We start from the raw sequence: 20,466 nt of genomic DNA, 5'->3' as shown, positions 1-20,466 counted from the left end.
CGTTTGAGGACGGGAAGACACGTCTTGGAGGCAAACAACACAGCTGATGGCATAAGCTGGGCCTCATTGTGTACTTTACTCCCCCTTTCTCCTTATGATAAATATTTACAATAAAAATGGCAAATAACAGCCTAATTATGTTATATTTTAAAAATATGCACAATCACAGTACGATTCTCACCTAAAGTCTCATTGATGTCAAATTACTTTGAAAGGTCATAAATTGATTTGAAAGAAGTTAGTAAAGAATTGTGTATCATTATATGAAATTAAACATTACTGATTAATCAAGACGACACGGTTCAGCAGATCTCTCTTAAAACGCTTAAAATACAGTTGAACAAATGTCGAAACAGATTATTATATCATTTGCGGAGCAGATTTGACCTCATTCTTCAGCACCTAAACTGCAAACAGCTGCCTCGGGCTTCTCTAATCCCATCCACCCAGCTCTGGTTATGTTTAGGCTTCGCACTGTGAAACACCGTAAGCCTAAAGTTCATTCATTCGCCTGCTGACACACTAACACTTTTCATGGAGTTCATAGTGTTTTTTTTCCTTTTTGGTTAATAAATTAGTATAATTTTGACTGATGTTGCACCTCTTCTGTTACCTGTTATCACTCATGACTTTTCTTCTCCAGTGGGTTCCACTATATATAATATGGGACTAATTTCTTGTGCAGAGTTGGTAAATGGCTCCTTGACATGTTTGACCTGCTGCTGAGCTGTGTAACCACTAGATGGTACTGCTGCATTGTGTTTGTATATGTGAACGCATCATGTCAATACAGCTGGGGTGACTTTGTTTGGACAGAACTAGGTATAATAGTGAATTTTTGTATGAAGGTATTGCTATCAATTCCACTGTCTGGTCCTCATGTTTCCCAGACCTGAATCCTTGTGAGAACCTCTGTCACATCTTCTGTGTCCAGTCCCCACACTCTCCTAGAGCTCCCTGATGCTATAATCCACGTCTGGGAGAATATCCCCTAAAACGCCATCCACTGTCTCATCAGTAGCATGCCGAGGTATTAGTGAGAGTGCATCAGGTCATTATTATTACCAGAGGCCCAAACCAGTGTTTGTGCTGGCTATAAACTTGTTTCAGCTCTACAAATCCTGGACCAGAAAGACCAAAATCCCCTCCGATCATAGAGGGAGACAACTGATCAGCAATGCATCTTGGAATCTCATCCATCCAAATGGGATGTGTGGATGGACAAGAAGTTCCTTATTTTTAATCCACACAAGGAGGAAGTAAAGACTACTGACAACTTTTTTTGCCCCACAGTGCACAATGGACATTTATCAGTTAGTGTTTATTAACATCTTTTTCCTCCATCACAGTATTTTTTTCTTAAATAGCTACACCACAGTGTAGATGGGTTCATCCCACTTGCAGACACAAATATAACAAAGATATATACACAAGTATATACATATGCACAGGAGGCGTCTGTGTGCCTTTATGGGGATTAAAGCTTCACACATTTGGCTACAGCCTCAGTCAAGAGTCAATAAAAAAAAAAAAATAAAAAAAAACTACACGACAAATTAAAACAAGACGGCATTTACAGGATTTACAATTACTACAGGTTTAGTCTAAGGATGTACGTTCTCCGTCCTCTTCAGCAGAGGATAAAGAAAACAAGCATGAATGAAATAAACATTGGCAACTCAGTTGTCAGAATCAAATGTCAAAGATGTAACATTATGTATAACATATGACACTGAATGTACACATTTCCATATCGACAGATATGAAACATAATCCTCGTGATGACAGATTGACATGTGCTTCTCCAATAAAAACATATATACAAATAAACAAACACCCATCGATAAGAGCTCCGCTTTCCATCTTCATCTTTTTTTTTTTTTCCTTCTTCCTCCAAAATGATGCGCTTCCCTTTTATAAAATGCATATGAAGCAAAGACCGCAGAGGAGGTTAAACCTGAATGCCCAGTTGGCAACAGCTTTACAGGCCTTAAATAGAGTTAAATAATCCAAGAAGCATGGCTTTCTAGAAAACATGAATTTGAAAAGGAAAAATTAAAACTGATAAATATTTAAACAATGATATCACTAAATTACAGGTGCCTGTAGTAACTTAAAGTTAAAGCATTGAGAGAGAAAAGGTTTTTCCTGCCATCAGCAGCTGTCCTTATAAATAATGGAAATAATGTAGCTGCTGAATATACAGACATCACAGTTATGTTTTTGAAAAATAACTGCTTTCACTCCTGTAGTGGTTTCAGTGTGACGGTGGAGTAATATTAGAAGCCCTTTAGAGCGCAGGTGTTCCTGTTTGGCCACAAGTTCAAACACCCCCATTATTTATAACCTCTTATAAGAAAAGCCAGTGGGATGGGAATAAGATGAAACAGGCTGGCTGATTGGATTGTGTAAACTATGAAGTGAAAATGTAAAATTACAATTTCTATTTTAAAAAACAAAACAAAAAAACCCCTGATGTTTGCATCAGCTTTTTAAAACCCCGTAAACAGGGGAACAAATTAAGGTTGTACCGCTGTTCAAGTTCCTCGTGTCGAACGCTCACATCTCAGAGCCTCCTGAGGTCGCTCACGTTCGACGTGCGCATATAGCACCATTAATACTAATGAAAACATGCTCTTAATGCTTTTCATAGTTCTTGTGTGATTTTGACTCAGAGAAAGACCAACTAAACAAAGAAAATGAAAAGGATCTTTTCACAGTACATCTAAAAAATAAGGCTTTTTTTTCCCCAAGAAAAACAGAAACAGAGAAGTGTGCCAGGAAAATAATCACAGATTCACAGATGGGAGGGGTTGTCTTTAGAAAAGGCCTCAGGGTGGCTGAAACAATGACACTTGAGTGAATCAAGTACTTCTGGAACAGCAGCAGCAGCATTAGTGGACAAGGCAGTGATCTGACAGGCGCGGGTCTGTTGGTGCCGTCCGGTGCAAAAGTGCCATTCGCTCACCCGACTGATCTGTCTGGAAAATGAGCTAGACCACGTTGGCTAGTTCTGCTGAGTCCGTTTCAGAGTCCGCCTCATTCTCCCTGTGAGACGAGAGACTTCGGTTGGAGGGTTGCCTCACACAGATGCAACACACACACAGAAGATGGTGAAGCGTTTGGGTCTGTGCACTTACCTCAGGTCCTGTAGGAGTTTGCGGTTAGCTTGCCTCTTCTCTTCATTGATCGGGTAAGAGTAAATTATGGACAGGCCAATCGCCATCAGAGCTATGGGTGCAGCCGAAACCAGTAATTTCAATGTCAAGTCCACTTCCTTAGGTTGAGAGCAGCCTCGGCTGATGTAACCCGCAAAGCTAAAAAGAAAAATAAAATTATTAGCTTTTAGCGCAGCAGAGATATTGATGTGAAGGAAAAGTAACAAATTACTCATCAAATAAAAAACACTGCTGTGGTTACTCATGTGATATATGTACCCACATGCACTCTATAGCCTCACTGTAATCTAATGGAACGGAAAGGAAGTCCTTGCTTTGATGTGGGATTTTAGGTGCTGAGAAATTCAACTAAACAAATAGCTGCAAATGCTTAAACTTGGTGCGAGTGCTTACTCTAAACTAAGAGTAGAGATGCCGAGAGAGACTCCAGAAGCAAACTTGGTGAAGAAGACGTAGAAGGAATAGAAGAGAGCTTCGTGGCCGGTGAAGTCGGGATTTTGCACTTGGAAGTCGTCGACGACATCGGGCAGCATAGACCTGAACAAACAAAACGTGAGGCTTGGTCATTTATGTGCATTCCTGATACGAAAAACATTTTTATCTATAAAGTCATCAAATACGAGCCAGCGGAGAGGCATACCAAGGTAGCAGGAAGGCGACAGCCACTCCAACGCCAGCAGCAAAGGAGCAGATGTAGGTGACAGCCAGGTTACTCTTCAGGGACACCACCAGGATCATGAAAGGAATCACAGCCTGGAAATGACAGCAGTGAGAGATTTAAATCCCAAAACAGGTCTCTTAATGATACTGCATCAGTTTTCCTAAGAAAGAAAAATTCCCCTAAGTTTTACGGTTTGTTTATACTTTTAACAAGATTTCAGGGACTTACCAGTGTGCCAACGTAAACCGCTGTCTTCTTTCCAAAACGAGTCAGAAACCACTGCCAGAAGGGAATGGCCAGAGTAGCGGAGAGCTGAAAGAGGGGGAAAAAAACAAAAACAAAAAACAAGTGTGGTTAACCAACTGTTTTACCAAAACTCAGAGAAGTTCCTGTAAGTTTCTCCAACGCCCCTCCGTATTCCAGGTCAATATCGGGAAAAACAACAACAACAACAAAAACCCTACTTTATCTGTGTTATATAAAAGAAGAGAAGCATGTTAGACATCTGATGCAGTCACAAAGCACTTCAGATATCATCTGACCTAAAGAGGACATGAAGAGGCGGGACAGCCCCCAGATCGTCGTGGGCTTTGACCTGCGTGTGTTTGACCCAGGCGGCGAGAACACCCGGCCATTGTGCACAGTGTTCTCGGTATTTCCCCACCTTTCCTTCTGAATGCCTTCGATAGGCCCAAACTTCCCGTCACCTCAGTCTCTCTGTGCAGTCATCTGTAGCTTTCAGACTTATTTCATGTAGTTTCACTTTAGTCTACGAGCACACACTCCGTTTTAAACTGTATGCACTTGAAATTAGTCTTGCTGTTCTGCAAACACTTCTCTCAAAACTTTGCCCCCATGAGCCTCGCCGTTTTTTTTCTTAGAAATCAAATATCAACATCACGCATCAGCTTTCATCTTCTAAACCAACTTTGAAGAGAGTTTCACACAAACTGCCTTCACTGAAACTGAGCAGCACGACATTCTCATACAAACATCCTTAAGAACGACTGCACGTGCTGTGCATCTAAGCTGCATCTCAGCTGCATCCAACATGAACAGGCGTCACACAGAAAGCTTTTTCTGCCTTCCTCCTCTTCCCTCAGTTAGTCATTACTTTTGACCTTTGCTGCTTTTGCTCCTTCGACTGACAGCCAGTGTGAGGTACATGTGCTTTTATAACATGTGCCAATTTGATTTGGTTTATCTTATCGTTTCCATTATAAGATAATGAGATCAACCTTACACATCATCAAGGATTACCATCTCTCAGTGCTGATTAAACAGTCATTTCAGTGACTGCACGTACTGGTTAATGGTCACTACCTTGGCTACATAATCCTGTCCGTGAAGTAAAGGCTCAAAGCATCTAATCTCTTCACCCTTGCTAACCTGCACTTTCTCACCCCATACCGTTGCGTGAGCTCAGCACATCTGTGGATTAATTAGCTTTAATACTCGTCGGGAAATATGCGTGACTCTTTGATATGAAAGCTTTTTGTTCCCCTTATACCACAGGTTTATATAAAAGAGACATGAAAGCAGAGGTGACTATGGCTTCTTTACGGTCTGTGGGAACGGGGTGGCATTCGGGCTGAGCAGTCACACATCACTGAAACAGCCATGCAGGAGCCTTCTTTTCTGACCGAGTACAGAGTGGATTTTGTAATTGAAGACCATTTACAAGAGAAGGCTTTTGTCTGCGCTCTGACGCTAATGGCTCATTTTGTTCCACACAAACGGGCTGCTCTGGGTTTCACCTGCCAGGGGTAGCTGGAGTCATTTCTATGGGAACAGTGCACCTAGCTGTCTGTGTCTATGTGTTTGTCACAATAAACCACCTCCCGGTCACCTCCTCTGTGTCTCTACTCACCATGATGACCAGCAGAATATTCTGGAAGTCGTTCCTGAAACCCAGTGTGGCGCTGCAGAACAGGGCAAAGTTTCCCTCCAGGAGCTGCAGGATGAGACAGAGAGGTCACTCAGTGTATTGCTTGAACACACAAACACGCACACATGCACATGGGGCCAAGAAAACTCTGGCTGGGAGCACAAACATGCGAGAGACTAAACAGGCTGAAGTTAGTGACTGAAAAAGGCAAACGTGGAAAGTTATCCTGTACACAAATTCATTTACAGTAAAATATACAGAGTGTGTGTGTGGCTCTTTCATGAACGCACCATGAAACCTAGTGAGGTAAAGAGGAAGCCCATGACCAGTTTGGCATATGGTCCATACCCCATCACCAGCTTAATCCCCTGAAAAAAGGACATGGGCTCAGACCTGGGACGAGAAGACTCTGAAAAGAGAAAAAACACGAGGGAGTGAACCAAGATGCAGAATTCACTTTGAAACATTCTGATGTCCCGTTTCTGAGCTTTTTTACTTTAAATGACACTTTTCATGTGCAGCTGCCTTTAAGGCTCACCCTGAAATAGCCAGACATCTTATTACGAGGTCACAAGGCTTTCACTTTGAGCAAACTTTGTGTGCTTCCTCAGCCCATAATCATGGAGCTGTAATCACATGAAGGAAGCGTACATGTGCGGCCCATCGGGAATCTGACATCAGTGATTTTGGTTTTGGATAAAATCTTAGTCTGTTAAAGGATCCAACAACAGAAGGATGGTTGATTCTGATAAACGCTCACCTTTTTGTTCTCTCACACCGAAGAACAGCACGACAGCACAGATGATGTAAATCAAGCAGATCACACCCGACGCGATCGTGTAGGCCATTCTCTGCACAGGAGGAAGAAATGCGCAATTAGTATTCAGAAGATTTCACAAACCGCCGTCATCAGCTCGCGTCTAATTAGACAAACTTGTTAATTAGCCAACTAATAAATGCGTCCGGTCACCGTGTGCTCCAGGGAGATGACAGGCTTAGACTCATTAAGTCCAGGGGACGCAGAGAAGTTGCTCGGCTCCGCCAGGATATCGGCAGGCCCCGGGATGCAGGGAGCGTTCGCCAAGCCGACGATCTGGCCCTGGATCGCCGTACCGAGCACGGTGCCCAAAACCTCCACCGTCATCCCTGATGAGGAGACAAGGAGGCATCGTAAAGAGGCTCCAGGAGGTTTATCTAAGAGGACGGCGCTTTAACATGCCGATACTCACTGTAGGCAGTCGCAGAGTCTCTCTCTTTCTGCTCTGAGCTGATGAACATGGTGAGGGCTGAGTATGGCACATGGAAGCACTGCGGGAAATCACAAAGAGTATGAAGGTGAGAGAACAGCTTCAACAAATGATCGACACTTAGATACCACAAGCACTGCACGAAGACAGGGAACTGTTTTCTAAGTAATCCAAATATATCAGACTTCTAAAGAAGTTGGGGTTGATCTTCCCATGAGGTGCTACATACTAATATTATATATACACGGAAGAAGGAAATACAGAGGGGAACATTCTTTCCCTCCGACATCACCAAAGACCACAGTTAGACTGCAGGCCATACTCTGAGAACCCTACAATGAAAGGTTATAGTGAGCATGTTTGTGCGTGCACATGTGGTACTCACAGTCTGGAGGCTCTGGAAGAGGCAGTAGAAGAAGAGGTACCAGACGACTTTGCCATTCTCAAAGGGAGGAACGTACCATATGAGGAAGTAGGAAATCACAGCCAGAGGGGTTGACAGTACGATCCTGCAGATGAGATAAAGCAGGAGGAAGGGGGAGGGAGGGGAGTGGAACAGGAAAACATGACAACAGCAACAGCGTCAGTCGATGTAAAACGTGATCTATTCAAAGTGTGGAACATCTCATTTTGTAAACAGTTTCCAGGCCTAAAAAGTCTCTCATTGCGTAACTACTCATGGCTTTTCTATTCTGCTCGTGCCAACACTTCTTCAGTGATTCTGCACTTTAGTTAACTGTCTCCTGATGAATATATTGTGTCTATGTACTTTACATGCAAGGAGGCTGAGCCTCAGATATGGCCTGATCTGAGGGTTACTAGAGGATGAATGACTTGGGAATGCTGCTGAACGACATTAAAGGCACCTTTTGTTTTCATTAATTCACACCTATATCTAACATACAGGAACTTTAACTGAGCATAAAATCCCACAGAAGTGAAATTCTTTTGCACACTTCCCGCCCTCCAGTCACCTCCTTCCTATGGTCAGACAGCTACAGTCCAATGAGATGTGAGACTGCAGTTACGCCTCTGTGGATGTGTCACGTTCCAAGAAATACACATGGAATATGACACAGTTCGTGCCATCCTGCCAGGCCATTCACTGACAGGTTGCTGACAGGTTCTTTTTAGTATCCTGTCTGAAAAGGATCTTTTCAGACAGGATGTGAAATCATGCTCGAGTCAGAGTGGTCCAACAGCTAGAGCAGGCCTAACTTCTCTCCACAGTGCTCAGAAAGCTGAACAACTCGCTGCCAATCAATTCGAGCCCTTGCGAACCATTCATAATCACGCGCCGCAGCGAGAGTTTGAAAGAGAGAAAAGGTCCGGCGGAGCGACGTGCTGTCTGCTCTCTCGCCCATGTGATGTGATTAACTGTACCCTTGTTTGAACACAGTGTGGGAGTGTACAGAAAGGGTGGACAAGCTGGAACACATGATCCATCCACATGCAACAGTGCGCTCAGGAATGCTTGCTCCTTTTTTTCCTCCTCCTTTTTTAATACAGTAATCAACTCCAGCCCATGAGAGATGAACACAAACGCAAGGAATGTCATCCACACAAGTCACCAGCAGAAACTGTGTTGCTTGGTTTGTTTGTTTGTTTTTTAAGGCACGTGTTCACTGTCTGCAAGCCTAAGATAAGCTTCGCACCATCCTTGCAGAACTCCGGAGGCACACTGGGCCATACAAGCATTGACCTATATCACATTTAAACATCTTCTGAAACAGCCGTGCTGACAAGAGCGAGCGTTATCTACTTTGTCAGCGAATTAACTCAGCGAGTGGCAGCTTTAAGTCTATCAACAGTTTAGTAAGAGTGAAAAGCTATCTTAAGAGCTTCTGCGTGTGAGAGTGACACAGTTATCTCTCCATTTTCTCATTTTTGGCTTGGCGGCTGAAGCAATAATAAATTTTTAAAATTCAGTTTTTGACTTTGTGCTTTCATAAGTCAGAAATCCCCCCCCCCAAAAAAAAAAAAAATATATCACTCTTTAGGTGAAAGTCTTCAAAACTGGCTCTTCATACTGTAGCCCACTGCAGAAGCTGACAGTGATATAAGATAAGCAACAGGAAAGCCCTCGGTCTGAAAATTCACTCTGCTAGAACTTGAACTCCAGTAACCTCCTGGATTCCTCAGTCACTCTTTAAAACGTAATACAGGCACTGAAAGCTGAGCAGCTATTGGCTAAAACTAGTGGTGTGTTGTGGGCAGGACCAATGAGAAGCTCGCTCAGCTCCGGTCACCCTCCCCCCACTGTGGCTTCCAAGCATTAAAGACAGAGCAGCTCCGACTGCATCTGTAGCTTCCTGCCTGCTCTCTGCACATGTGTCTGAAATGAACTGAGCCATAATATAACCAAATATGCCAAACTCACCCCCGCTACAACCAAAAGCCCACGCCCCATTTCTGATGAGAAGTGGAGGATGCACTTTATCCCTCCCCCCTTCCTCTGTGACCCACTTTTGAGATTCAAACATCAGCATCTCAGCAGTAATTACAGTAACGAGATAAAATCCATCACCCTCTTGCACATTTGCTTCTCAGTCAAATTTTTTTGACAAAGAAATAACTCGTAATATAATTTTTACATCATCGAGTTCAGCGCTCCTTCACAGGAACTCCCATTAACGATTTCATCATTGAAGAGGAACATTTCTATCACCGTCAGCTCTGCGAACCTCAGTCTCGCCATTATGACATTTCTTCTGCATTAGTCATGCAGGTCTACTTGCGACATACACGCCCACATAGGCTGCAAGATTAAAGCTAAAAATCACAGCCACAAATACTTAGATTATTTACCACAAACTTTCTTTGAATGAGCTCTAAAACCATGGCCGTTTAACTAGAATTCATTTGAGCATCAGCAAGAAACTGTCTTTCTAAAACATTACATGACCTTTACCTCCTCTAGAAGATATCGTTTCTACAGAGCCGAGCTGAACTACGCGGTGACAAAAGTAGCTGCGCTCTACTTGTAACAAGCTAAAATTCGAGCTGTATAGGAAAAATTATTGCAAAAAGGGATTTTATCTTGATTATCTGCTTTCATAGCCTTTTGCTTACTCTCACACCATTTACCAAGAGGTTGCATTAACACAGGGAAAGACACTAGTGGGCAGGCAGGGGACCCTCTCCTCCCACTTGTGCCACTTCCTACCCAACGCTCATTTCCTAACCAGCTTGGGAAATTATATGTTTAATCAAGGAGGCAAGGGAGTAAATACACAGGTGCAGCACACACCCCACACCTGCTCGTGGTGGTTATTAAAGAGATGCCTTTGCTCTCTGACACATGTTCTTGACATATCCTCTCTCTCTGATACCCTTTACCTCCGGTGGCTTATTTCTACCCTCGTCACACTACAGAGTACTGCATGTACTGAAGGGACAGTGGCTCTAAAACGTCTTCTGTGCTGACAGCTCTATAACTAGCAACTCCGCTGACACCCCAGTAGTCTCTTACATCAGCGGAATTATATGAATTACATCTCCGCTGACACAGACCACAGGTGTGTAACGTTGTGGGGAATAGGGGTTTAAAAGTCATTAGACTTTAGAGCTGATAACACTGTGCAAGATGCCCATAGACAGAACAATGTGGTGGTGGGGGTGGGTGGGTCAAATCTGAAAAGAAAAGCGATCAGCAAGCCTTTTCAGGCATGCTTCACAGCCCTCCTACACACAGACAAAGATCCAAGCTGAATTCAAACCTAAATACAAGATGGGCTTTCATATTATTCTCTATATATTTAAGGTTTTATGTCAAATAACCACACAAAGAAGACTTCCAAAGAGTCTTTGTACTCTTCCTGTAATGCGCTGGAGTTGTATTTGTCACCAAAAGCTACAATGTGGGTTATGTGCAAGAGTATCTCCTGAAGCAACTTCCTGTTTTTGTTTAACTTAAAAGAATGGCTTGACATCTTTAGGGGGTTTATAGTTCAAACAGTAGCAGTTAATGTGGTCCACTTCACCTAAAGACAGTTCTCAGTATGCTATTCTAAATAGCAGGAGGTGAATGAGAGACGGGGGAAGGAGAGTTTGAATGGACACATCCGCACATGCTGGCAATGAGGAAGTAGTACTGCAGCAATAGCATGACGCGTAGTAAACCCTCCTGAGAGAAGTCTCTGGCTTTTCAAAAGTAGAGAACAAAGCCCCGCCCTCCCCAAACACTGACATCATACAGTTGGAAAACTTCCACCAGGGCTGATGGGAGACCCTGTGATCACATGCTCCAACAGCAAATACGCAACAAGTGTTTGAACTGCTTAACCCGGCTTTATCAGTAAGGTAAAGGAAACAGTTTGTCAGAGACGTCACTAAGGAAGTCTATTTGTTATGCACATCAAATCAAATGGACTGTGTAGCACCACGAAACTAGGAGGGAGTAAAAGCTCACCAGGGCAGCATGCGTCCAAAACGCGTCCACGGGCTTCGAGAGACCAGGAAGCCCACTGTGGGGTCCGTTACGGCGTCCCAAGCTCGCCCAACAAACAAGATGATGGAAGCATAGAAGGGATCGATCTGTAAAAGCACAAGAAAAAGATTAGAGATGTCGACACGTGGCTGTTATACACATGTATCAGCTCAGATAAATGAGCACAGGTTATGTGGTCGTATAGCTAAACAGTAGCAGTGAAGCTGTAAAAATGGGCATTACACTTCACATTACAGTGGGAAAGGTTTAGTCACTATCTTTTTTTAAAGGCAGCAGTGAGAGGGCAACTCTTAACACATATTAGTTGCCAGCTGGCTGTTAACAGAGGGGACAAACTCGGACAGGGTGATGAATGTGTGACTTCTAAATGTACAATCTGTACCACGCTGTGTCACCCCATAGACTGTTAATTAATAGCCATGGAAGGCGAACAAGACCGAACCCTGGGAAGCCTTTGACTATCGCTGCCATCATGGCCATGACCATCAGATTACTGTCAGAGCTCATTAATGCGAGCTCCCCCCCTTTATATTGTGCCACCACTGTACCCCTCCCAAAGCTTTTCAGAACAAGCTCCTGTAAGCCTCTTAATACACTGGAGCCCCATCATCGAGTCAATAATGGCAACAAGGCAGAAACTTTTTCCACAACTTTGCTCTGATCTGTGTAAAGTCCTGTATGAGGGCTTATAAGAGCAGGGCTTTAAGACTCAGCATTACTACATTACAGAGAACAGACTGCACACTTTGCTCTCAATCCCATTTAACCTTGTGAAGTCTAACCTTACCCCTATCCCTTAATGTTTTGGACACATATAGGGTTAGGCTTTCTTATTGGAAAATTTAATAGTATTTAATGAGTGTTAAACTGAACATATATGTATTTATTTCCCCCTAACCATCAAAATTGACATATTCTGAAAGCACAGGTTCAGGTTACTTATCACTGATGGTGAAGCCAGGTGGCTTCATTTATCTCTTTGGAGTTTGGAAACAATTTCAACCTCCTCACCTGTGCTACGTCCAGTAGATAGATCTGCAAAAAGAAGCCCAGGGCGCATCCTGTGATCTGGTACGGAGCTCCCCCGATGGCATAGCATATCTTGTTGCAGACTGATAACCTGTTCTGGTCATGCTGCAAGTAGGCAATAAAAAGAACAGAAACACAGATTTAGAACGTGCTCAAATATATTGATCGTAAAAACAAAAGTAGGATAAGAACATTTTGTTCAACAGGCACACCTTAGAGCAGGCCTGGGACCTGCTCGTCATCTGGGAGGATCTCGCTTGACAAGAGGCAATAAACGGCTTCAATGATAGCCAACTTTTGAGGAAACTGCCCTTGGGTATTTGCAGCTGTCTGCAAACGTTTTTGGACTTCAGCAGGGCCAAGTTTTTGTAATTATAGGAGAGGTCACTTCCCCGGAGTGGCCAGCAGCAGCTTAAGCCTTACACAGCCACCGCAACACACCTACAAACAATTACACTCCCCCTGTCCCCAAAAGACAAAAAAAAAAAAAAAAAGAAGCAGATTATAAATAGGCAACTTTCTCAATTTCTGTCTGAGGACTTAATCTGCAGACTTGCTTCTTTCTCACCAGTCCCATTAAACAATAAAACATTTTTTCCGAGCCTCACGAGGAACGTGGCCTAAATTCTTAATCGCCACAGGGTCTTAAGAGCTCGTGAGTTCAGCTGGCAAAAAGCTAACCACAGTGTAGTGTATTTGGAAGGTGTCGGGGACAGCCGCCAGGGAAACAAGAAACCCTTGGTTCGGTAACAAGCGCTTATTCTTCAAGAGTTTCTCCGCTGAACATGTAATCATTTCCTCAACAGACAGACTCCAAACAGATCTCCTAATGGCAACACAAATCCGCGATTGGTGCGAGAGTCTGACTACACCATGGTGTCACTCACCCCAAAAGCCAGGGCGACAGCACCTTGGCATCAGTTTGAGATGGCTTAATTCCTCAGTGGATGACTGCCACCGTTTGACCAGAGCTTTGACCACTGCTTCCCAAAGAGAGGCGAACACACACCCTTATCCCCGACCAATCGAAAGTTTGAGTTTCCTGCTGCTTAGTCTGACCCCTCTCTCTTTATTTATTTTATTTTATTTTTTTAAAGGGGGGGGGGATTAATCACTGGTGCTGAACGAGAAAAGGGCTCTTGCTGATAACCTTAAGAAGAAGCAAAGCAGAAAACCTATATCAAGGTACAATCTGTTTAAAGTAACCTTCGGCATATTTCACCACTCCTCATAAGGATCAGGAAAAGGACACGGAAATGAAGCATTGCTGTCATTGCATGCAAATAAACCAGTCTTTGCCCCACTGATACGCCCAGCTCTGCTTTTCCTTAGGTCAAACACTCTTCACTGCAAGGACAAACCAGCAGAAGAAGCAGTTTTAACCATAATAGCTGGAAATGCAGTAGCTCTGGTGTCCATGGCAGCAAATGCAAAATCTCAAGCATCTCTCACCTTACATAACTCCCCTGAACCCACTCTACCTGAATGCAGAGCACTGACTGTACCGACACAGGCGTGTAACCATCAAGTAACTGCCACAGGAATGTGTTAATGTGACAGTGTATTCGTGTCACACACATTTGCATGGTTGTCAGGCAGTCTATTTAAAACACACAACCATAATGGATCTTAACTGAGCTTGCGGCCACACGAGGACAGATGTCTTTGGCAAAAAAGAAAAAGAGAAAGGAATCTAGCTGAGTTTTATAAACAGGACACTGAGTCTACCTTCACTGATATTACTTCCAGGGCCACACCTTCTGCTATCAGAGTTCCCACTATTGATATGTTACTACTGTAAATGCGTAACATGCGTAGGTGAGACGTTTTTCCTGCTTTTTGGGTTCACGTGTCACTCCCTTAGTTTAAAGGTGCAGACACACAAAATCCCGAATACTCATTTTGTAGTCGGTTTTCGGGAAAGGTCCTCTGCCCGCTCCTTCTTTATCTGACACGTCGCCTTGGTGGGTGCTCCCTGTGGCGTTCAGTGCTTTCGGGAAAATTGTAAATTTAATGGGAATTTTCTTCAGCAGTGTGTGTTTGTGTGGTTTTCTTTTTTTGGGGGGGGGGACGTGAAAACCAAAGCAGTGAAAAATTAAAGCATTTGTTTAACAAACCACTAGTATGTGAGGGAATTTAAAACATCGTGCAAATGAACTCTACCGCATTTTTGTTACTACAGTGCAAATTATAGTGTCTGATTATTCCAGCCTCAGAAAGACAGGCTACTTTCTCTTTTTCGTTGAGTGTTTCTTCCTTGCAAAGGCAGAGCTAGTGGGGGTTTTAACAGAGCCCAGTGAATGCAGCACATCTATCTGAGAATGCTTATTAAAACTGATATGAAGGATAAGATAAACCACGCTGGTGTTAACAGACTATATTCTGCGACGTTTTTGGAAAGGCGATATCGATATTCCCAGCGTGATTTAAAAAAAAAACGCGTAATTATTTTTGAGGCTTTAATTAAAAGTAAGCCACCATTATGCAAAGGTTAAAACCCAAATTTAAAACCTAGCTTACAGATTCTCGGCTACTTTAAGGAACAACGTCAAAAACCAGCCGAACGTGAACTGAATTTGAGGAACTGATAAGACGTGAGGTATTACATTTTTTAATTCAAATGTAGCTACACGTTGCTGGCGAAATAAGGGCACAGAAAATCTCGAACATTGCCTTTCACACACACACAAACTGTGAATTAAACCCGTTTGTGTAGATGTAGCCCTCCAAAACCACGGTTTTTGGTTTAAACTATTTGAAGAATGCGTTCTTAGTATAATTAAGGTTCAGAAGAAGGAGAAAGGGCTTCCCGAAGGCCCAAATAACACTCACGTGCCAAATAACAATAATTACATTTTATTAAATTATGCGTTTATCCATTATTTAAATTCCGTTTATATCGTTTCCGAGTTACTAATGAGACAAATGTTGGCCCGGAATGGCGCGCGCCTTATTTAAGCTAACGTATACATGAGTCACCCTTAAAGTGTCAGCTCGCCGGTATTACCCATTCATTTAAATGATCGACACCCATTCCTATCGAAGCCTGGCCCTTTCTATTTTCGAGAATTCGTGGGAAAGCGGGCCAGAATCAACCCGTACCTAAAGCTAAATTTTGAATAAATGAATTTACTCACCCTTTTAGCGAGCTGGATGCCATCCGAGTTCCCCGGTTTATTCAACAAACTGGCATTCGAGTATTGTTCAGCTCCTTCTCCTTTCGCCATGGCAGAAATAACTTCGTCCTCGGTTGAATTTGCCTCAGAAATAAATACACAAATAAATCACTATCCTCCTTTAACAGAAAGAAATACGGTCCGGTAGCGTGTAAACTCAATGAGGACTGATGAGATGTGGTGCTGGCAGCAAGCAAGCTGGACTGGATGTAATTTTTTGGATGTCCCCGCCCTCTAACGTGAGCCATTCACACCACTACTATACCACGCCCCCTCGGGTGTGTCACAGTCATATGTTTCTTCATCTGAAGCCTTTCCTTGGAAATTCTTTGTATCCGTTTTCATCCAAGTGTGTTTACATTTACAAACGAGCTGTGACTGATCGCTCCTATAACGCGCACGCCTACTAAAAATCAAAGCTGGTGGATATATATATATATACATATATATATATATATAGAGAGAGAGAGAAATATGCTCTCTCCATAGGTTTTCCCTGAGCTAATCATTCAAACTGGATACGCTGGCGCAGGACAGAAGACAATCAAAATAAAACAGGAACACTCAGACAGAAACTCAGACTCAAGCAAACAGCTGGTTAAAATGTAATCCACGACATTTAGCCTACACATTGCATTTAGAGTGAAGCTGTGTCGTTCCTTCATATACAAACACTTCTTTTAGCAGCTGTTTTGTATACAGGGAATTAGCTTTGGGAAATCTCTCGTGCAACCTTACATGAGTCCTGTATGGCGATGTCAAAACTCAAAGTAACCCCCTACCTCTGTACTGAGCATCAGTGGAATCAGTTCAAAGGCGTTGATCACTGTCAAAAATGGACACACGTATCTCCTCACTGCTAAACAGAGGCATACACGAGACGCCTCGTGTGTGGTAGAAAGAAAAAGTTTTGCTTGTGCGGTTGACTGCAGATCGCTCGATTACTGCTTGACGTGGTCTCGGATTCTCAGGTCTATATTTGAAAGGTGTTTTATCCTCTCTATTCCAGTATATATTCCCAGATTAGCTGAGCATACATTCCATAAAGCCTGCAGTATACATATGCTATACACACACTGCTACAGGTATGAATACCCACCTGTGTAGCAGGAACCATTGGACTGCTGGAGATGTAAACAAACATTTGCAATATTTGCTTATGGCATTTCACACACACACACACACACACACACACACACACACACACACACACACACACACACACACACACACACACACACAAATACTTGCCCTCTCCCCTAGCATTTGCAATGTAGCTTTATCTTCGCACTAAGCAATATTTGTTTGCAGACTCTCCCTTTGCCTGATCAAACCTTTGGTTTGTGAACCCTAACCTTGCCAAGTGTGCAGTCAAGTTTAGACCATTTGCACATGAGGTGCAAATCTGTAATGGTGCAGGCAGATCAATATGTGTCAACATGCTGCAGATTAGATAAGAATTCATGGCCAAACATAGGGATTGCTGGTAAATGTATGGGATGCTTACGGGAAAGAAATGAAAATATATCAAGAATGCTTTAGCAAGCCCTTCCCTTTGCACACCGCATTGATTGCAAATAATTGTTTCATATCAAAATGCTGTTCCCCTTAACCTCATTTCAATATTACTAAAAGATCTGCAACGACTTTTGCAAAGATCAACCAGTTGCTGCAGAAACTTGTTATGAAACTGGATGATTTCTAAAAATGGAAATAATGATTTCCTCTTACAAATGAAATTAATGGACTCTTTGCTTTCACACAGTTCTTGAGTTTAAATCGCCTGCATCACAATGTGCAACATTTCAGTTGTTTGAGCATCTTAGCTGGGCACAAACTTTTCCACACGCTCTTATCCCGTTTAAATGTGCCACTCTTAAAGTAGGGCTAAGACAAACGACAAACTGTCCAAACTGATTACAAAGTACACTGTTTTGTGTGTTGTTGCAGCGAGACAAAGAGTGTACTCTGCATTTCGTATCTCAGGAGACCTAACTGTAACCAACACATCACTTTCCCATGGATCGCCTTACTCGAACCATTTCTTTTAGCACAGCTACCGAAGAAGGATCCAGAGTAATTAAATGTACTTCAGCAGAGGGAAAAAAAAAAGAGAAGATGCTTGGATTTCACTTGGGGTGCTTTGTTTGTAATCTTGTTCAGTGAGTGCAAGCAGAGACAGAGTTACACTGGAAAAGCTTGAACCAGACAGTCGCACGTACCAAAGTAGCTTGGCACATGTTTGGCACATGTATATGTTTATAAGGGCACAGTTGTGTGTGTGTGTGTGTGTGTGTGTGTGTGTGTGTGTGTGTGTGTGTGTGTGTGTGTGTGTAAAACTGCACTCTTTGTACTGGAATTCTGAGATGCTGGTGCTGCTGAAGTCACTGTAATGTAGACTAAACGTCACGGTGGCACATGTGATTACTATTCTGTGTATGAGTGGATAGGGTGCAGTGGCTGTGGCTCAAGAGGTAGAATGAGATTAGGCATCTTTGGGCAAGATAATGGACCCCAAATTGCCCTTGATCCGTTTTTGTGATTGTGTGCATGATAGTTAGAAAGCACTTATTACATGCATAGAATAAAAGCTGTATGAACGCTTGCAGCACAAAGCCCATATGGAGTTGTTAAACACTATGTAGTTATCAGTCCATATGTGTTGTGTGTTGTGCAATGTGTGCCTGAGGGGAGAGTATGACTGTGTGTGTGTTTGTCGCCAAACACAGCATGAAAATTTGATTGCACTGCTGTGAATTCAGAGTCCATTCAACACACTGAACTTTTCATGCGTCAACCAAACAGCGGGGCGTGCATAGCTGTAGGTGGGATGGAAACTTAGGAGGGCGGAGAGTACACTCACACAGGCAGAAATGGGCATCAAACCACGTGAGGGGAGTAACAGGGGAAAGGGTAGGTGTCATGTGCTCAAACTTATTTGAAAGGTCGTTCGCTTTCAAATAAGTTTGAATCGGTTGTCAGTGTTTTGGGCCAAAGGAGATTACTGTTAGTAGTTCTCAGTAAGCATATTTTTATGATTGCGATCAGTAATCCTCAAAGGCTCAAAGGTAGTAGTGAAAATGTATTACGTACCTTGCCTGTAGTGACTTGCATCAAAAGCTACCACCTACACCTGAACATACCTGTGTTTACTCTGCTTTGTTATTTTGATACGAAACTCATTGCAGATTAAATTGGCTCATTTTATCAATGTTAAGGTGTCTGAACTTGGGTAGTACAGACAGACCTTACGCGCCAGGCCTTCATAAAAATAATTTGGTCTTAAAATCTGGTAAATACAACGTTAGATGAACAACAGCATAAGACATATTACGCTGTTTCCTTATTTATTTAACAAAAATTAGACCAAAATGCAAAATCAGAGCACTCTGTTACTGCTTTGGTAGGAATTAAAAGAGTAAATAGCTGCCAAGCGCTGCTAATCAAATGGACTTGTTTCTATAAAAGCAGAAGTTTTGTGTTAACGCAATGCCAACAAGGGAAGACATCAGCAACGACCTTAAAGAATCCAGTTTTGTTGCTCATCAGTCTTGGAAAGAGTCATAAAGCCATTTTCAAACAGTTTGGCGTCCATCATTATATAGTGAGAACAATTATTCACAAGTGGACAACATTCAAGACGTCTAATAATCTTCTCAGGACTGGAGATCCCAGTAAAATCACCCTAAGGTTACATTACACAATGCTCAGAGAAACTGGAAAAAAATGACAGCACAATTAGACAGGATGGTTTATTTGATGGATTGCCAGGAGAAAAACCTATTTTCTCTGAAACCAAACACTGCCTATCAGGACAAACACTTCATACTAACTGTCAAACACAGTAGTGGAGGGGTAATGATTTCCGCTTGTTTTGCAACCATGGTTACCGGGCACTTTGTAGTCACAGAGTCGACCAAATTCCTCCACAACGACGTGAAAGACTGATACAGTCATGCAAAAATAATTACTTCAAGTTGTTACTGCTAAAGTTGGCTCAACAAGGTACTGAATCAGGGGGTGTACTTATTGTATTATGTACTTATTGCGTTGTTTGCCAGTAAAGTAGGCCTAACCCTAACCCTATGCAAGACTGAGCAGGCCTTAGTTATATCACTGGTCATGTCTGGGTACTCTGAATCTTAATTTTTGTCCTGTTTGTTTATTTGTTTGTTTTGTATGTCATGCATTGCATTTACCTCATTTTAAGAAATCAATACATACAGTAAAGTTCACAGACAAGTGAGCTAATGTCTCTGTAGTGACGCCGACTTCTAATGCAGACACAATCCATGTATACAAAGACACTGAGGTGACCGTGTCAAAGTCCATTCGTCTTGATGCTGTGGCTCAGAGCGACAGAACATTGAACTTTACTTGCTGTTATCAGGGAAAACTGGCCTTTAATAACAACATGACATTTAACCCAGTTTGGTGATGTCACTGTGTTTACGTTGGCAGTGCATCTACCTGCCCATATCCACGTCTCGCCACCAAAAACAGGCTTGAACGATCTTGCGTTGTGTATGTGCACAGTTACAAAAGTTGCCCAGAGCAGATAAGCATCCTCATCTATATCTGGCCAGTCTCCCCTTAAAGATCATTTCTGGATCTCCTTCACTGCATCGCAACAGTGACAGCGACCTGATCTAGCCCCCCCGACCCTGGAAGAAACAGGACAGATGGATTGATAGATGGGTGGATGGGAAGGAAACAAAGCTGTAGTGAGATAAATCTGGTATGTAGGTCCGCTGGGGACAATGATTATGTTATTATGGTAAACAAACTCTGAGCTGGCAAACACTGGTGCGCAGTTTCCACAATGGCACATGACTG

The 20,466-nt window shown here is 42.8% G+C and overlaps 1 protein-coding gene across 1 annotated transcript; it reads right to left on the bottom strand.

Moving 5' to 3' along the window:
* Positions 1-1,302: 1,302 nt before the first annotated feature.
* mfsd2ab (MFSD2 lysolipid transporter A, lysophospholipid b) lies at positions 1,303-15,862 on the bottom strand. The gene is made up of 14 exons (XM_084919362.1): positions 15,592-15,862; positions 12,437-12,559; positions 11,387-11,511; positions 7,361-7,484; positions 6,958-7,036; positions 6,699-6,874; positions 6,489-6,579; positions 6,019-6,137; positions 5,711-5,794; positions 4,069-4,152; positions 3,820-3,932; positions 3,573-3,716; positions 3,141-3,317; positions 1,303-3,048 (listed from the first exon to the last, which is right to left on the bottom strand). The coding sequence occupies exons 1-14, from the start codon at positions 15,679-15,681 to the stop codon at positions 2,994-2,996; spliced, it is 1,584 nt and encodes a 527-aa protein (XP_084775488.1). The 5' UTR covers positions 15,682-15,862; the 3' UTR covers positions 1,303-2,993.
* Between the last annotated feature and the right edge of the window lie 4,604 nt (positions 15,863-20,466).

This window comes from Perissodus microlepis, chromosome 22 (genome assembly GCF_051167445.1).
Source record: "Perissodus microlepis isolate ML-2025 ecotype Zambia chromosome 22, ASM5116744v1, whole genome shotgun sequence".
NCBI classification, from domain to species: Eukaryota; Metazoa; Chordata; class Actinopteri; order Cichliformes; family Cichlidae; genus Perissodus; species Perissodus microlepis.
Note: the sequence above shows the minus strand (reverse complement) of the source record. Positions and strands in the feature narration are given on the sequence as shown.

What these genes read in the sequence shown, in the direction of transcription:
- mfsd2ab (XM_084919362.1), bottom strand. Translation starts at nt 15,681, where the DNA reads ATGGCGAAAGGAGAAGGAGCTGAACAATACTCGAATGCCAGTTTGTTG. An exon ending in TTTGGACGCATGCTGCCCTG is followed by an intron (nt 7,485 to 11,386) that starts GTGAGCTTTTAC and finishes TCTCATCTGCAG; the next exon opens with GATCGTACTGTCAACCCCTC. An exon ending in CGGTTTACGTTGGCACACTG is followed by an intron (nt 3,933 to 4,068) that starts GTAAGTCCCTGA and finishes TGTCATTTCCAG; the next exon opens with GCTGTGATTCCTTTCATGAT.